This window comes from Frankliniella occidentalis, unplaced genomic scaffold, assembly GCF_000697945.3.
Source record: "Frankliniella occidentalis isolate FOCC.00 unplaced genomic scaffold, Focc_3.1 Scaffold198, whole genome shotgun sequence".
In the NCBI taxonomy this organism is placed as follows: Eukaryota; Metazoa; Arthropoda; class Insecta; order Thysanoptera; family Thripidae; genus Frankliniella; species Frankliniella occidentalis.
The window spans coordinates 44419-60119 of NW_026267324.1; the positions used below are offsets into that span (position 1 = coordinate 44419).

A 15701-nucleotide genomic window follows, 5' to 3' on the forward strand; every position below is an offset into this window, starting at 1 on the left:
AAGGTAGCTTCGCTTAACCTAAGATTGTGCGGATCCCCTCTTAGTTGACAGGGGGCCCATGAACCACATTCTTGTGGGGGCTCTAATATATCGACGTTAGTAGTGTCTAATTATAACTAGCTATATGTACGCCAGACCACGTCTCGCGTAACAGGCTTCGCGATATCTCACGAAACACTGTTACGCTGCGACGCGCCCGGCGCACATATAGCTAGGCCTGCGGCGCTGACACTCGAGACAAGTTACATTAGTGAATACGGAAATTGGGCCTTTCGGCCCCCGAATTTGAAATGAAACTTCTGATATTCGATATAGATATTCATTGAAAGTCTGATTTTGACAATTCTTTATGAAAAATAAACGTTTTAGTGATAGTAGATTATCAAGAGACCCTTGCGCGCAAGGAGGGCGTAGTTCAACGCCAGATGTGTGGGTTGAGTATTAACTCCGGTACAAGTTATCGATTTCAAGCCTTTTTTTTTGCGATTTCATAGACCATTTGGTCATTTTCACCTTACTTTCGTCAAGAAATGCCTCCTGGCACCCAAACGGTATGAGAGCAAAATAGACGACATTTTCGCCCAGAGGGTTCTACTTTTACGAGTTACCCATTAGGAAGCCATAAAAAGTATTTGAAACAAATACATTCTGCGACCTGTAGTATTCGATTTTTTAAAAAGTCAATTTTTGAGCTAGAATGTTCATATTCGAACTCGATGTTTTTATGACACAAAACTACCTTAAAATTTATGGTCTCCTAAGGAGAAACTCGTGAAAGTAGAGCCCTTTGGGCGAAAATTTCGTCCGTTTGGTTCTATCTCTCACCGTTTACGCGCTAGAGGGAGTTTTACCCACGAAAGTGGCTTGAAAATAAATATATGAATTTTAGACAACATTTGATGGTCTCCTAAGGGGTAACTTGTGAAAGTAGAGCCTCTTGGGCTAAAGTTTTGTCCTGTTTACTTAAAAAAGGGAGTTTTTCTTACCAAACTGGCCAAAACAGAAATATTTTTACTTTTTCAGAAGTACACTTCTGTCAGAGAAGTATGCCGTCGGCACAAAATTCTCTCCTAAGCAGAAGAGTGGGCTTATTTTATGGTGGGACATCATTAATGAAACGTGTACACTTCCATGCAAAAAAGCAAAAAAAAACAAAAAAAAAAACACCAGAAATACACACTTATTTTGATGTTCGAACACGTTCGGAGTCGTTCAGAGTATGCCTGGAAGAATATTTAACTTCTTCTAGGGCTAGTCCTATGTATCTTTTCATAGGTGTGTTATTTGATTCATAAGCTAGCATCAATAACTTAGAAGGGATTATTTGGCATAACTTGCACGTATTCTACAAACGGCGGCACACACAGCCAAAGATGTTCAGCGTATGAAAAGAATACTTCGTTTGTTGAGTTTTGATTACGAAGTAGACAGAAAAGGTACCTGGCAAAAAGATGGTCCAAAGAGAACTGTCACTCCAACGGGCCGAAGGCCCGTTTTCGGATAGAAGATGGAATACACCATGAAAATCCAGAAGGGACTGGCCGAAGGCCCGTACCAAACGCCGCCGGCAGGCCAAGCTGGGCCCGCTCCCTGCCGAACCGAGTTGCCGGAAGCACATTTCATATTTCAGAGCGCTGTGGTTCAAATTTAAAATTTAAGACTGGGGATCGCATGTCAAGTGGAAAGGCAAGCCATATGGTGCCGGTGCCGATTAAGCTCTAAGGGGCAGAGTTTATTGCGACGTATGCCTGCAGAAGTGGCGTACCTGTGAAGAGGCGCGCAGCACTGGCGGATCTGCGCCGGCCCCGCCAACACTGGCGGATCTGGGAAGGGACGGTCATCACGGGCGTATCTGCTTTTCGGGTGGTCTGCAGTCAACTTTGGAGGCCTATTGCTCATCGTAGACATGTCGTACAGTGTTAACTGGTGCCTCATTGTAATGTTTATATCCTCGTTAATGAGTTTTGATATCACTTAATACTATACGACATACCTACGATGAGAAATAGGCATCCAAAGTTGACTGCAGATCAGCCGAAAAGCAGATACGCCCGTGATGACTGTCCCTTCCCAGATCCGCCAGTGTTTGCGGGGCCGCCGCAGATCCGCCAGTGCTGCGCGCCTCTTCACAGATACGCCACTGCTTCTGCAGGCACACGTCGAGGGCGAGAGGAGCAGCGCTCCAAGACTCAAGGTGCTCAAGAGGGGGTCGGCCGTCTCATTATGACTCGGCGCGGGGCACGGCACGAAGCAAATACTGTAAATGTTTACAACTCAAGCAGAGCGATGACTGGGGGCTGCCACCGGGCTTGGTCCGGACGGAAACGGACAAAGGCAGCAGCGCCTTCTCCCACAGCCTCCCTAAACATAATATTATAGCAAGACGTATCTTTATCAACGCCAATCAGCTCATCAAAACTGGAACTGGAACGTCAATCGACAATCTTTATCAAAACTGGATAGCGGAAACCGGCAATATTTATCAAAACGGGAAACTTTTACCTTCGGGTAGAGACAGACCACAAGGGACTGTCTAAAAATTGGCTTCGTTATCGCTCAGCGAAAAAACGATGTTTTTATTAAACCTCATATCAAACTTGTTATAAAATTTCAAGACATTTGCAGTAATTCTTTGACACTCCATCTTGAAGTATGTTGGTCAAACCCTAAACTCCATGGCTATAAACACAGCTGCAAGAAGCATTCCTGCTGCTATGAATGGAGAGGTGCTTCCTGATGCCCCTTTTTCTGGTGGTAGAGTCACATACGGCACCCTCCCAGTTGTATACAGGTCAATAAAGAACTGTGCTGAATCTTTTAGAGTGCGATTCAGTGAACCTGTCTTGTAGTCGACGTGAATAATCCCAAACGGACGCCTGTAAAATAAATTAAACTAATGGCATACAGACATATACAGGCATAATTTTAAATCAAAAAGGTTCTTCTCAGCGAAATGATTACGCCTCACTCGTTCCAAATGAGGTAGGCTTTGTTTATTATTTTCTGACTACGTCATAGAACGGCGTGGTGCTTAAAATAGTTAAGTTAGAGGGATTTTTTTAGGGGTCAGTTTTAAAGATAATTCGAAACATTCTCAATCTTTTCTAAATCTACAATGGGTACTTGGATGGAACCGGTTCCGGTGTCTGTTTCATACTTCGGACATATTTTACTCAAGGTATCCCAGCACTCTTGTGCTGGGGGACACCAGAAAAGTTAGTGCGGTGCATTATTGAAGGGAGAGAATATTGAAACAATAAGACACCAATACATTTAGTGGATTTAAACAGATGGAATTCATATAAGAGAAAAAATGAACAAAGAGTCGTTTATAGTTGTTGTAGGACTCACACCCACTTTGAGGATTAATCTAATCTGTGGACGCTATGGAAGCTAGTGAATCAAGCAAAAAACTTTTCGTTAAGAACATATAACATTTAAAAGGTTTGTAAACTTTTCCGGGAGATTAGGTCATTCGATAGCTGTTTTTAAAGGGAGTACTACAACAATAATGAACCACTTTTTCTTCATTTCTTCTGTCTTATGTAGATTTGAAGGTTTTCAGTATACTGTCCCCAAGGCCGTTTCAGGCGTTCGATCATGCTGAAACGCATGTAAAACGAAAATATAGTCAACCCTAAGGATAATGGTCGTTGCCCGGTGTTTTTGTGGGCCTCTGCGGTTACAGTTTGACGCGGTAGGGAGGGTGGGGCAGTGTGTAACAGACCTCTGTATTTCGAATATGGCACGTCCAGAACCAAATGTGAATTTTTATATTGTGACTTCTCAATGACTTAGATCATTTGCAATCAAGAAATCAGTGGTTGGGGAGGTGTAACGGCGGTGAGAGGGCGCACAAGTCCGGCGCACCCGGTTTGTTGGGAATTGTCATCATAAAAGGACATAATCTATTTGGGCTAAGCTGGTTTGATTCAAACCACCCCCTAGGGGAGAGTGGGGCACATTGGTCCGTTTTTTTTTTCTTTTTGCTCCCAATGCTTCATGTTACGAGCAAGAAATTATTTTCTATCGCGAAGTTTTAGTTTGGTCCTTACTTTACCTCAGAAAATTGGTCGCAACACTTTTCTGTAGGTACAGACTGAGGAAAACCGAAACCCGCAGAGGCCTGCTCGTGGACCAATGTGCCCCTGCCCGGGGCACATTGGGCCGACATGCATGGGGCACATTGAGCCAAGGTAAAAAAAAATGGCGAAGACAACCCTAGCTTTATTCTGAACACCATCAGGGTGTCTAAGTGTTATTCTAAGAAGAACATACCAAGTGGAAACAAGTTTTCGAAAAATTAAATAAGTCAGTTTGCAAGACGGCTCAAACTGCCCCAAGGGTAGCAAATTTCATTAATGGCTCCAAAAGATAACTGAATTGCCCTAACCAATTGGACACTGGTTGCAATCTGTAGCTAAAAGAGTAGGCTTTTCCATAAAACTTGGTTTGTAACCGAAAATAAGTGTGATGTACCTCTAAATGGGCTAGTTGTGGAGTAAAGACGTTTTACTTTTACCTGATTTTGAGGTTAAAAAATATTTAACCCCTCGCCAATCCGATGGTTGCCAGTGAACTTTGTCATACCTTCCAGAAAATCAGTCAGGGTGGTAATGGCTTCTTCTATAGTGTGAGTCAGGTCACTGCGATTGCTCTTTCCTCGTGAAACTTGATGGTGGACCAATGTGCCCCATGGACCAATGTGCCCCACTCTCCCCTAACTAATGATTATCTATCGAAGTATACACCATAGCACTTGGAAAGTGGCCGTTTTCACTATTACAACCTCGAGGGTCCTCGGCCTACGAGGCCACAAAGCAGGCTGTGTACCTTGGGGCAGTGTGTAACATGAACGTCTGGGGTAGTCTTAAGGGGGCAGACCTGTGAAATACAAGGGTATGGGGAAAAAATTATTTTAAAAAAACGGGGCGACTCAGAGTTTTAGTACTGCGCGTCTATATAAAGTAAAGATGGCCCCACAATTTGGCCACTGAGCGGTGCCGACCCCTCCACAAACATGGCCAGCATGGCCTTGAACTGGAGCCGATGTAGGTCTTTGCGGTGTGCACGATTGTGCCTGAACCGGTGGGTTTGCAACTGTGAAAAAAATCGCTCGATTCTCTTAAAACATGTATCTAGGATCTGACAGGATGGTTTTTTGAAATCCCACTCCGAAAAGCTCGAAAAAAATTCTCAAAAAATGAGTAAAAAAAAATGGGTTAAAATTTGGGTACTTTTTCCCTGGTTTCGGTACCTTGCAATTGAGTTTTAAAAAATCGCCCTTGTCAGATCCTGGGCACATAAGTGGAAAACATTCGGGCCAAATATTAAGTCGATAGCTCCAAAACTACGGCCTGGAGGTTGCACACCGTTTGCAAAAAGTCATTCCGAGAAAGTTTTCAGTACCTATGTATAGCGACGAACCAAAACCAAGGGCAACTTACTGAACTGGTCCTAAAAGATTCTGGGGCTCTAGAGGACTCCTTCCTCGTCGTGAATTCTGTCCTGAGCGGCCAGGCGAGCCCTAGCGGTCCAGCCACCCGGCCACCCGCAGCACGTTTTGGGCTCTCCTGAGCGCAATTTTTCGAATTTTAACATCCGCTTTGCGGCATTAGAAAGAGGAAAGATCAAACAATTTTTTGAGAGATGAAAAAAAAATTGAATTTTTTGATGATTTTCACAGGTCTGCCCCCTTAAGCTGTTTGTAACGAAACGAATCGTCTTATTTGCATATATCAGCGACATGCCTATGCCCTACTAACAGTCTAACTGAAGCACAATTGCTTGTGTACAGTCAGCATTAACAAAATATATCCAAAATAAGTACCACTTTAGTGTTTTCAATTAAAATTGAAGAAAAATGTATTAGAAACAATGGATGTTGTTGAAAAACCGTTATTATATATCAGCAGTTAATATAGAAAGCAATGAGAAGCTGTTGCCTTTCTTTCTAGCTGTCTCCAGAACTCAATCGTTCCCTTTCTTACACACTGCCCCAGTGTCGTTACACACTGCCCCGGTGTCGTTACACACTGCCGGTGTCGTTACACACTGCCCCGGTGTCGTTACACACTGCCCCAGTGTAGTGTCGTTACACACTGCCCCAGTGTAGTGTCGTTACACACTGCCCAAGTGTCGTTACACACTGCCCCGGTGTCGTTACACACTGCCCCAGTGTCGTTACACACGGCCCCGGGGCGGCGCAGAGTGTAACAAATTCAGGCCTTTGTTCAACGAGCCATAGGTCTTGTATTAGTGCGCCTAGTATATCCGAGCACTTTTTGGGTTTGGTTGAGGTCCAATCTATCCTTTTGAGGTCCGATCGCCAGAGCTGCACTCTCTCTCAGCAGAAAGTCCCTACCATTGCCAGGAAAACACAGTCAACTACATTTACAAACCACTTACCCACCTGAGCATTTCACTCGCCTGGCGCTCATCCCCGGCTAATAAAGAAGTCGCTGCACCAACCCAGCGAGTGTCAGTCGAGTGCTGCAGAAGGGAGCGAACTATGCCGCCTCGGCCAGGCCCGCAAACACGTTTCCCATCGCATTCTTGAGTTGACGCAACAAAATGGTGTGGACGATCTAAGTGTGATTCTGGGTCTAAGCTACATTCTGGCGAAAAACCCCGACCGAAAATATTGAACGAATATTGAATATTGAACCCGCTAAAAGCAATGTGAAGCCTTGCCCGCGCAAGGCACGTATTGTTCCAGGGGTCGTAAAACCCTCGGACAACGACTGTTATCCTTAGAATTGACTATATTTTCATCGAAAATGCGTTCCAGCATACCGATCTTTTTTTAAAAAATAGCCTACTGGTCCCTTAAGTCGCGAGGTCAACTTAAGTGTGCTCTTGCGGCTAGGACACGTCGATTTTGAAGGAATGTGTACTCACAAAAAGTAACCGCCTGTAAACTCGAACACATCCAGTAGTGACCACGCGTAGTACGCAAGAACGTCTATACCGTATTCGTTCATTGTGCGTACGAGGGAACGAAGGTTAGCCTGCAAAATACAAACTGATTAAAGAGAGCACAAAACTGATGTTTAATATAAATGGGTACCTAACACGGCAAACAGAAGAGAGTGCCTTGTATCGAATATGCTTTGCTATTTTTCGACAACCTATTAGAACTAGGTAGATGTACGCCAGACCACGTCTCGCGTAACAGGCTTCGCGATGTCTCACGAAACACTGTTGCGCTGCAACGCGCCTACCTAGGCCTGCGGCGCTGACACCCGAGTCGGGCTAAAGGTAGAGTCGTAAGTAGGCATTCGGCCCCACAAGTCACAAATTTTGTTCCTCGGGTTTTTATTTTAACGAGTTAACCTACCAGAGACCATCAAATATCTGAGAAAAAACATAAAAATGTTTTGCGGTCATTTTTATGTAGAAAACTCCCTCTGGTGCCTAAACGGTTGGAGATAGAGCAAAATGGACCAAATTTACGCCCATAGCACTCTACTTTGATGAGTTACCCCTCAGGAAACAGTAAATTGTTTTTTTGAAAAAAAAAACCACGTCATTTTGGGGACCTGTGTTTTGTTTTTTTGTTGTTTTTTTTTAAATCCAATTTTTGAGCTAGAATGCTCTTCTTCGTACTTGATCTGTCTTTTTATGACACCCAAAATCCCAGGTCGCTAGCTCAATTCGTTCTCGAGTTATCGGTGTTGACAGACAAACAGACACACAGACAGACAGACGCGAAACTTTTTGATCATCACTGGAGTAATAGGCTTCGCTGATCGCTCAGCCAATGAAGAATGTAGACGTCGAAAAATGACATTGTGTATACACAAAGGTTTCAGTCTGCTGTCAATTTGTTTTTTTTTTGTTTTTTTTTTGTTATTTTTTAATGAAAGACAGTCTCTTCTATCTGGCCACAGAGCCAAGCTCCCCAGTCAGTTGCGGAGGTGAGGCCGAGCGAAGCGGAGGCTGGCGCGGCTGGCGGCCGGTCGGCAAAGTCTCCTCCCGCCACACAGAGAAAATAGTTCCGTTGAAGTAACGGTAGTCTCCTTATTCCAACGGAAATTCCCGTTCATATAGACATGCTAGAATGTTTCCTTTAATTTGAAGGAACTCTCTTTGTTTTAAAGGATGATTTTTCACCCTATGGCCATTTTTCCTTTAAAGCCTTGGAAAATCACATGAATCAAGAGAAAATTTCCAGCATAACATCAGACACAACCACGTCTCGCGTAGGCTTCGCGATATCTCGAGAAACACTGTTATGCTGCGACGCGCCTGGCATACATCTACCTTCGCCTGCGGCGCTGACACCCAAGTCGGGTAGTGAAAAAATGTACACAAAGATACGAGCCTCCGGCCCCTCAACGGCGCGTCACTTCGACTAAGCATGCAGGGTTGTATATTTTTTCGCTTATTTTCGTCAAAAATAGCCTCTAGCGCCTGAACGGTTTGAGCTGGAGCGAAACGGATAAAATTTTCGCCCATAGGGCTCTACTGAAAGGAGTTACCCCTGTAGCAAACAATGAGATTTAAAAAAACGTTAACACTTCGTGTAAACTGCGAAACGAACCCATGTAAAGAAAACTAAATTATACGGCACCTCCTATCAATATGCGCTTATAATTCTTTAGGTTAAACGTAATCGCTCATCACCTCGGGTTCTACACAGAACCGCTTACCTGCGCGGGCCCTGCACAGAACCGCTCATCCCCAAGGAGGAGGGCAAAGTCAGCATGACATCAAAATGATGTCAAAATGACTTCTAAAGTCAACGTAGGGGACCATTTTGACATCACGAAGACGTCAAAATGGTCCCCAATTTTGACCTTGAAGGTCATTTTGACGTCATTTTGATGTAATGTTGACTTTGCCTTCCTCCTTGGGTCTGCTCGTGGCCGGGGCGCTGGTTAGGTTATGTTGCCCCTCGTATTTACTATAATATCACCCAATATCGGAGGTTTTTACGGGCTATGGCAGTTTAAATATGATGTTCCAGTACAGACAAGAGAGCTTGTTGCATTTTTTGTTTCTAAATTGAAGCTCAGCACCTAGGAACATCCATTGAAATCTGGGAATCACCCGCCCGTATTTCAGAGAGATGAGCGGTTCTGAGTAGGACCCGCGCAGATGAGCGGTTCTGTTTAGAGCCCTTAGTAATGAGCGGGTCTGTGTGGACTAAAAACAAATAAGCAAATAAGCGCATATTGATAGGAGGTACCGTATATATCCTAATGTAAATAAAGAAGTAAACATTTTTAGTTGTACGGGGTGTTGGCCTATGCTGTTAGCCCATATTGCGTCTTGGCCCCTGGGGCATGAAATGGTATGCAAACCCGCAACACTGAACATAGAGGTGTTCGCTCTGACCGAGGGGACCGAGGCACTCACTACCTGGTACCTGGATTTAAACAATGCTGTCGGTGTGGTAGGACGAATGTGTGCACCGTAGAAAGTTCTATTAGCCACCAGAAAGCTTCGTGGCTGTACAAACATTCTAGAAATTTACTTCATTTAGCTCTCTGTTTTGGGTTTGGGTGCACTGTCAACAAAGGGACGGCGGGAGTGGCCTCGAGCACAGTGTCTATTGTTGGCGGTACTTCGTGTTAACTGAAAAACAACTCCCTGTCTAGGAATTTAATTGGCATACAAAAATTGAAGTGATTTTGAAGTTGGGATTATTAAGACTTGCGGCAAAAATAGTACGGAAATGGCGTAGAGACAGCGTTCACCGAATATTGTACAGAACCGTTACGTTACGTCTTACGCTACGTCTTATGAAGACGTTACGTAAGACGTTACGCAAGACGTAACGTAAGACGTAACGTAAGACGTAACGTAAGACGTAACGTAAGACGTAACGTAAGACGTAACGTAAGACATAACGTTAGACGTCGCACAGTGCTTATTGTTGGCGGTACTGAGGTAATGTGGAATTGAGATGCAACAGGTGGTCGCGGCGACCTGACGCTCTAGCCCCCCGCGCGCGGCCCGTGTGGTAGAAACTGGCTCATCTTCGAACTTGACCTGCTTTTTATGGTACAATACTACCCTGGAAATCCCAGGTCGCTCGCCCAATTCGTTCTCGAGTTATCGAGCGGATAGACACACACACACGCACACACAGAAAGACAGACTGAAAAAGTTTTTTTCCGACCAGACGGAGTAATAATAGGCTGCGCTAATCGCTCAGCCAATAGTATCAATGGAACCGCCCGTACAAAAATATGTGCCTTTAGGATGTCTCTTTGAGAGACATCGTCCAGACTGCGCCGAGGCTATCGCAAGCCACTCCTGAGCCTTTGCTGGGGCAACTCAGAGACACTTGGAGTGGCTCTAGGAAGGATCTTTTAAGGCCAAAAAGAGACATCCTAAAGCCAGCATGCGGACACTGAGCAGACTATCGATAGACATTATACGGACTGCCCGGAGACAACGCAGAGACTGCGAGGAGACTTCGTGAAGACATACATGAGGCACTATGGAGACTATACAGGAGACACTACAGAGACATCCAGGAGACACCATAGAGACACCAAGAAGACAAAATATACACATTTTGAAGACAACCTAGAAGCGTCCTCCGGTCACGGAGAAACGGCGCGCGGAAAAATTCGATGCGTCCTGGATTTCAACAGCACGACACACCGCGTGATGCGCACGGCACGCCGGCACGCCGGAACACTCGCATGGAAAGAGGCGAACACGTCGCAGCGGGCGGACTCGGACCCCGACCTCCGGTCGGTGGCTGCTCACCACCTCTACCGAATCGCCGACAGCACACTTGTCTCTGTATCAAAGGAGGGATCCGCCCAGTCCCCTACAGTATTCGTCCTGGCCCAGTGGATACTGTGCCGCTCTCCCACACCGGAGGTCGGGGGACTTCCTAGTTTGACGTCTTTGAAGACGTAATCGGACGGTTCAGTACAGTCGTGAGCCAAAATTTCGGACAAAATTTGCTATTTTCCGTCTGATTCGTGCACACCTGATAGAGTCTAAAAAATCTGTTGAGATTGAAGGTACTATGGGTCAGGACCTATCGAATGATACCCGTGTCAAATTTATAGCTCAATATGGTAAACCACAGCAGCCATTTTAAGACTGCAGTCTTTCGGACATGTCCGAAATTAGAGACTGAAAGTGCTCTAATTTCAGACACGTCTGCATTTTGAAAAAACTCAGCGGATTTTTCCATCTCTAAATACTACTGCTCAACCCCCATTGGATGACACCCATTTAGAATTTTTATGTTTACGCACGGGTTGCGAAATGAGTGATTTTAGCGGTTAGAAGAACAAGAAGAAGTTCCAAGATGGCCGCCACGGACCACAACAAACATTCAACTTTTTTCCCGAGCAGCCGCTCGCGCTCGGGAGCCCCAATAACCTACCTAATGTTATATCGCGTCTGTTGGAGTCAAATTTGGTTTTGTTAGAATCAGAAAAACGTGAAGAACACCATTGAAACGATATCGGACCTTTAAGAATGATATTTACTGTTTATCGATGAAAATAATAGTTCATGTTCACAGTTTTAACGAACTAACACCATATCTTATTAACGAACCTGAAAAATTCGTCACGTATGTTTAAATGCTATTTTATGTGTTCCCCTCTTTCTCTTACCAAATTTGACTCAAATAGGTGCAATATGACCTTGAGCGCGGGCGGCTGCTAGCAGCCGCTTCGGGAAAACAGTTGAATGTTTGTTGTGGTCCGTGGCGGTCATCTTGGAACTTCTTCATGTTCTTCTAACCGCTAAAATCACTCATTATGCTTAGGTAGCGTGCGCTGCTTTCAGACAAGGTGCTCTAATTTCGGACAAAATCTAAAAGAAATGGTAGACTCTACCCATCTTGGTTGTCTGTTGCAATATTTTAAGAAGTCTGAAAACGGAATTGAGAAGATGGGGATCTAGGGTACCATAGTGCTCCTCCGTAGTAGCAAAAACAGTAGTTTCTACTAAAATCTGCGATGAAAATGTAATTTCACTACAATTTAATCTGACTGTCCGAAATTGGAGCACTTTCATAAAGTAGCCCATACAAAGGGAACGGTTTGACACATGAATAACTTTTAAACGTAATTTTGTCGGCGAAGGGCTATAGATCAATGTGTAGAACGGTCAGCCCCGGGGCCGCTATAAGGTCCACGAGCCCCGGACTTCCGGAGAGCCTTCTTAAAAAGTACGCGATTTCCTTTTCGCAAATTTCATTTTCAAAGCTCTGCAGGCGTATCTGAAAAAGTGGTACCGACACCAAAAAGATGTATCCTAGAACTGTAGGATCTTATCTTTCCAATGCAGTTTTCGGATTATAAATATCACAACAATTGCTGAGTTATGTTAATTTCAGCATTTCTACGTGTTTTGTCCGAAATTAGGGCCCTGGTCCAAAATTAGGGCACATGACTAGCATTTTAATACAGAAAGTAATTTGGACACGCTAAAAACAATGTCTCAAATTTTGAGGGGAGAAGGAAAACTTTGAGGAACTCCCCTGGTTTGACAAAAAACTCCTCAGATTTCGGGGATATATTTAAAAAATAAGGGATTTTTCCTGATATTTTGAGAAGATTCCTCATAGTTTGAGTAGAGATCGGAGGACTATTCCTCTAACATAGAAGTTTCTCAAGTTTTCCATTTTTCCTCCAAAAATGAGACATTGCTTTTACTGTGGAACAAGACTGCACATTTTTTTTATAATCACCTTAAACCCTGGTGGGTATGTCGGGAAACGTCGCGGAGGTCCCCCCTCCGGGAGGAATATTTTATTATTTTTAAATAATATTTTTAGTAAAATAATAAAATATTGTAAAATATTCGAAAATATTATAAATAATGTCTGAGCGTGCTGCGCGATTTTCCATACTGTTCCCGACGATCCCATCGGCTGTTCCCGCGCGAGTGAGAATATTTGAACATGATTAATGATGGCGTGCCCATCGGCGCGGCGTCATTTGTTATTGTTATTTAGAAAAGTATTCAAACCTGAAAATTTGATATGAAAATTCTAAAACAAACCAACACAGTGTGCAACTCCAAGTTACATACGTGCGAGTGTTCATCTCCCAATTTCAAAATTACACATGTTTAAGTGCTGAAATAACTTGTACTACACCCGTAAGTGTGCATTTTCGAATCTGATATCAGCTCTGGTGAAGAAATGTTCTATGCAGTACCACTATTAACGGTGTAAAATATTATTTCTATCAGATAAAGTCCCCAGTCTCAACAGCGGTCTCAAAGTTTAGCATAAACTCTTATATGCGAGAAAAGCACAAAAACTGAAATTTTTCATATGAGGGTTCTTGTTGAAAATTTCGCTGTTATAATTAGTAGAAATGCAATGTAAAAACGCGTCCGGAGATGTGCCACTTGTGGCCTTCCATTTCATATGTACCCAGTTGTATGACGAAAAATTGCAATTTTGACTCAAAATCCGCTTCTTTGACAGCTCCTTGTTCATGAGGACAGGTGCTCATATGATAAGTAGCACATCTCCGGAAGCGATTTTATGCGTACATTGCATAACCGGAAATGGAATCAGCACCCTCGAAAACCTCTGGATACCAACTTTGAACTGAATCGGCTCACACACAACTGCGCAAATGAGCTGAAATGTGCAAAACCGGACAGACTCGCTGGCAGCCAGGGCTGCCGTCGGCTCCGCCAACCCCCGATGGCGCGCTTTCACCGGCTTGGGAAAGCGTAGTTTTGATCGCAGAACTACGGAAAAGGCCACTCCAAGGGGAAAACACTCAGGAATCCGATGGGCTGCAGGTCGTCCTCGCAAGATGAAAATTTTACAAGCCTTTCGGTTTCCCGGTCAGAAAAGCGGGTATTCGGCGCTGTAAAGCCTCTTCTCCAGCTCGCCCTTCTCTCATTATTTCATTTCTAAAAATTGAAACGGCAAATTATACGACAGGAACGCTCCTATGGAAAATTTCAGTTTTTATGCTTTTTTCCCTTAAGAGCTCCATGCTAAACTTTGATGCCGCCGTGGAGGCTAAAGATTTTACCAGATCGAAATAATATTTCACACCGTTAATAGTGTTACTAGATAGAACATGTATCCACCAGAGCCGATATCAGATTCGAAAAAAAGTGTTTTTCGATGCACTCTTGTGCATCCCAGCAGTTAGACACCAGTATGTTCAACTGCGCAGCCAAACACGCCACTTTTTGAAACTTTATGAGTGAGTAACTGCTGAAATGTATATCTGCAAGTTTCCAACTAGTCAGTTGAGCACTTGGAGTTAAACACTTGCACGTGTGTATTTTGGGTGTTACAGACTTGCAGGTTTTAAGAAGTTGAACACTTGTGTTAACAGTGAGCAGGTGGCCTCCAATGAAACCTGGAACCCGTCACCTATTACCCATCATTGCAGATTTTGCTGTTTTTGATGCAGCCCGAGTTGGCTAAATGTACTTTGAAAGTTTAGTAACACAATACATACATTTTCAAAAACTATAAACATGTATGAGTGACCATATACGGGTCTACTCATAAATGAGCGGTACGGATGGGTTCCTCGCCCAGTGCCCACAAAATTTGTGAAAATGTAGTTATTGCATTGCTAACCTTCCAATTTACATTGCACTGATATTCAACGAATGTGACGTCACATTCGATTTATTGTGAATCGTGTCACGTTCGTTTAAATGTTGTGTCACATTCGTTTAAACGTGAATCGCCCAATGCCTGGTGCTATTTGAGCATAAATTCACGTGCAGTCACGTTCAAATGAATGTGACAATATTCAAACGAATGTGACACGTTTCACATCGAAACGAATGTGACGTCACATTCCTTGAATAACAGTGTGAGCAAATCCGGCTGCATCAATAACAGCAGAATCTAAAATGATGGGAGATGGGTTATATGTTCCACGTCTTATTGGAGGCCCACCTTAATAAGCACGAAGTTTTCTAAATGCTGTCATGGCTTTCACCTTTGCCAGATCGCCAGAGGAATCGCCAGCTGCAGTACAGAAATTTGTTTTAAATTTTTATATTAAATTTGAAGGTTTGAATCATTTTTTTAAATAACAATATCAGACGACGCCGTGCCGATGGGCAAGCTATCATTTACTATCTTCAAATATTCTCACTCGAGCGGGAACAGCCGATCGGATCGTCGGGAACAGTATGGAAAATCGCGCAGCACGCCCCAATATTATTTATAATATTTTGGAATATTTTCTAATATTTTATTACTTTACTAAAAGTATTATTTAAAAAGAAAAAATATCACGGGGGGACCTCCCGGAGGGGGGGACCTCCCTCATCACCCCGGTATGTCAAATGCTTAATATTCCGTAAGCAGCTTGACTGATATGTTTTGAAAATCAAGTCTTAGATACTGGTCACTTTCTTAGAGGAATAATAATGTAATAATAAAAAATTATCACACTCTCTGATGGGTCCTTACACTGTGGTATGCAGCACGGACTGTATCGTTTACTCCCACACCCTGCGTGTCACCGTAGCCGTTCTCAGAAATGATGATTGGAACGTGGTAGGTACTCCATATCCATATCAGGGCATCGTGCATGAGTGCCTCATCACCGAGCTCGCGCTGGTGAGAAAACAGTTTATTAGAAGCGGTTTTAATTGAAAGCAGTTTTCGTAGAAAGCGGATATTACTCCGTGTAAGCAGTGCCCGAAATAAGGTGAAAACATGACCATCTCTCGCGTCCTATGTTTGTATGCTTTGGTGGCGGGGGGGG

At 43.7% G+C, this 15701-nt stretch overlaps 1 protein-coding gene across 1 annotated transcript in view; it reads right to left on the bottom strand.

Annotated features, from left to right (window-relative positions):
- Window positions 1–2549: 2549 nt before the first annotated feature.
- Window positions 2550–15701, bottom strand: part of LOC113212937 (myrosinase 1) — a 52375-nt gene continuing 39223 nt past the window's right edge. Inside the window, exons 9-11 of the mRNA XM_052272295.1 lie at window positions 15404–15550; window positions 6901–7010; window positions 2550–2876 (exon numbers count right to left, since the gene is read on the bottom strand). Coding sequence (XP_052128255.1) covers window positions 2660–2876; window positions 6901–7010; window positions 15404–15550 — 474 coding nt within the window. The 3' untranslated portion in view covers window positions 2550–2659. The remainder of the gene's footprint in view (window positions 2877–6900; window positions 7011–15403; window positions 15551–15701) is intronic.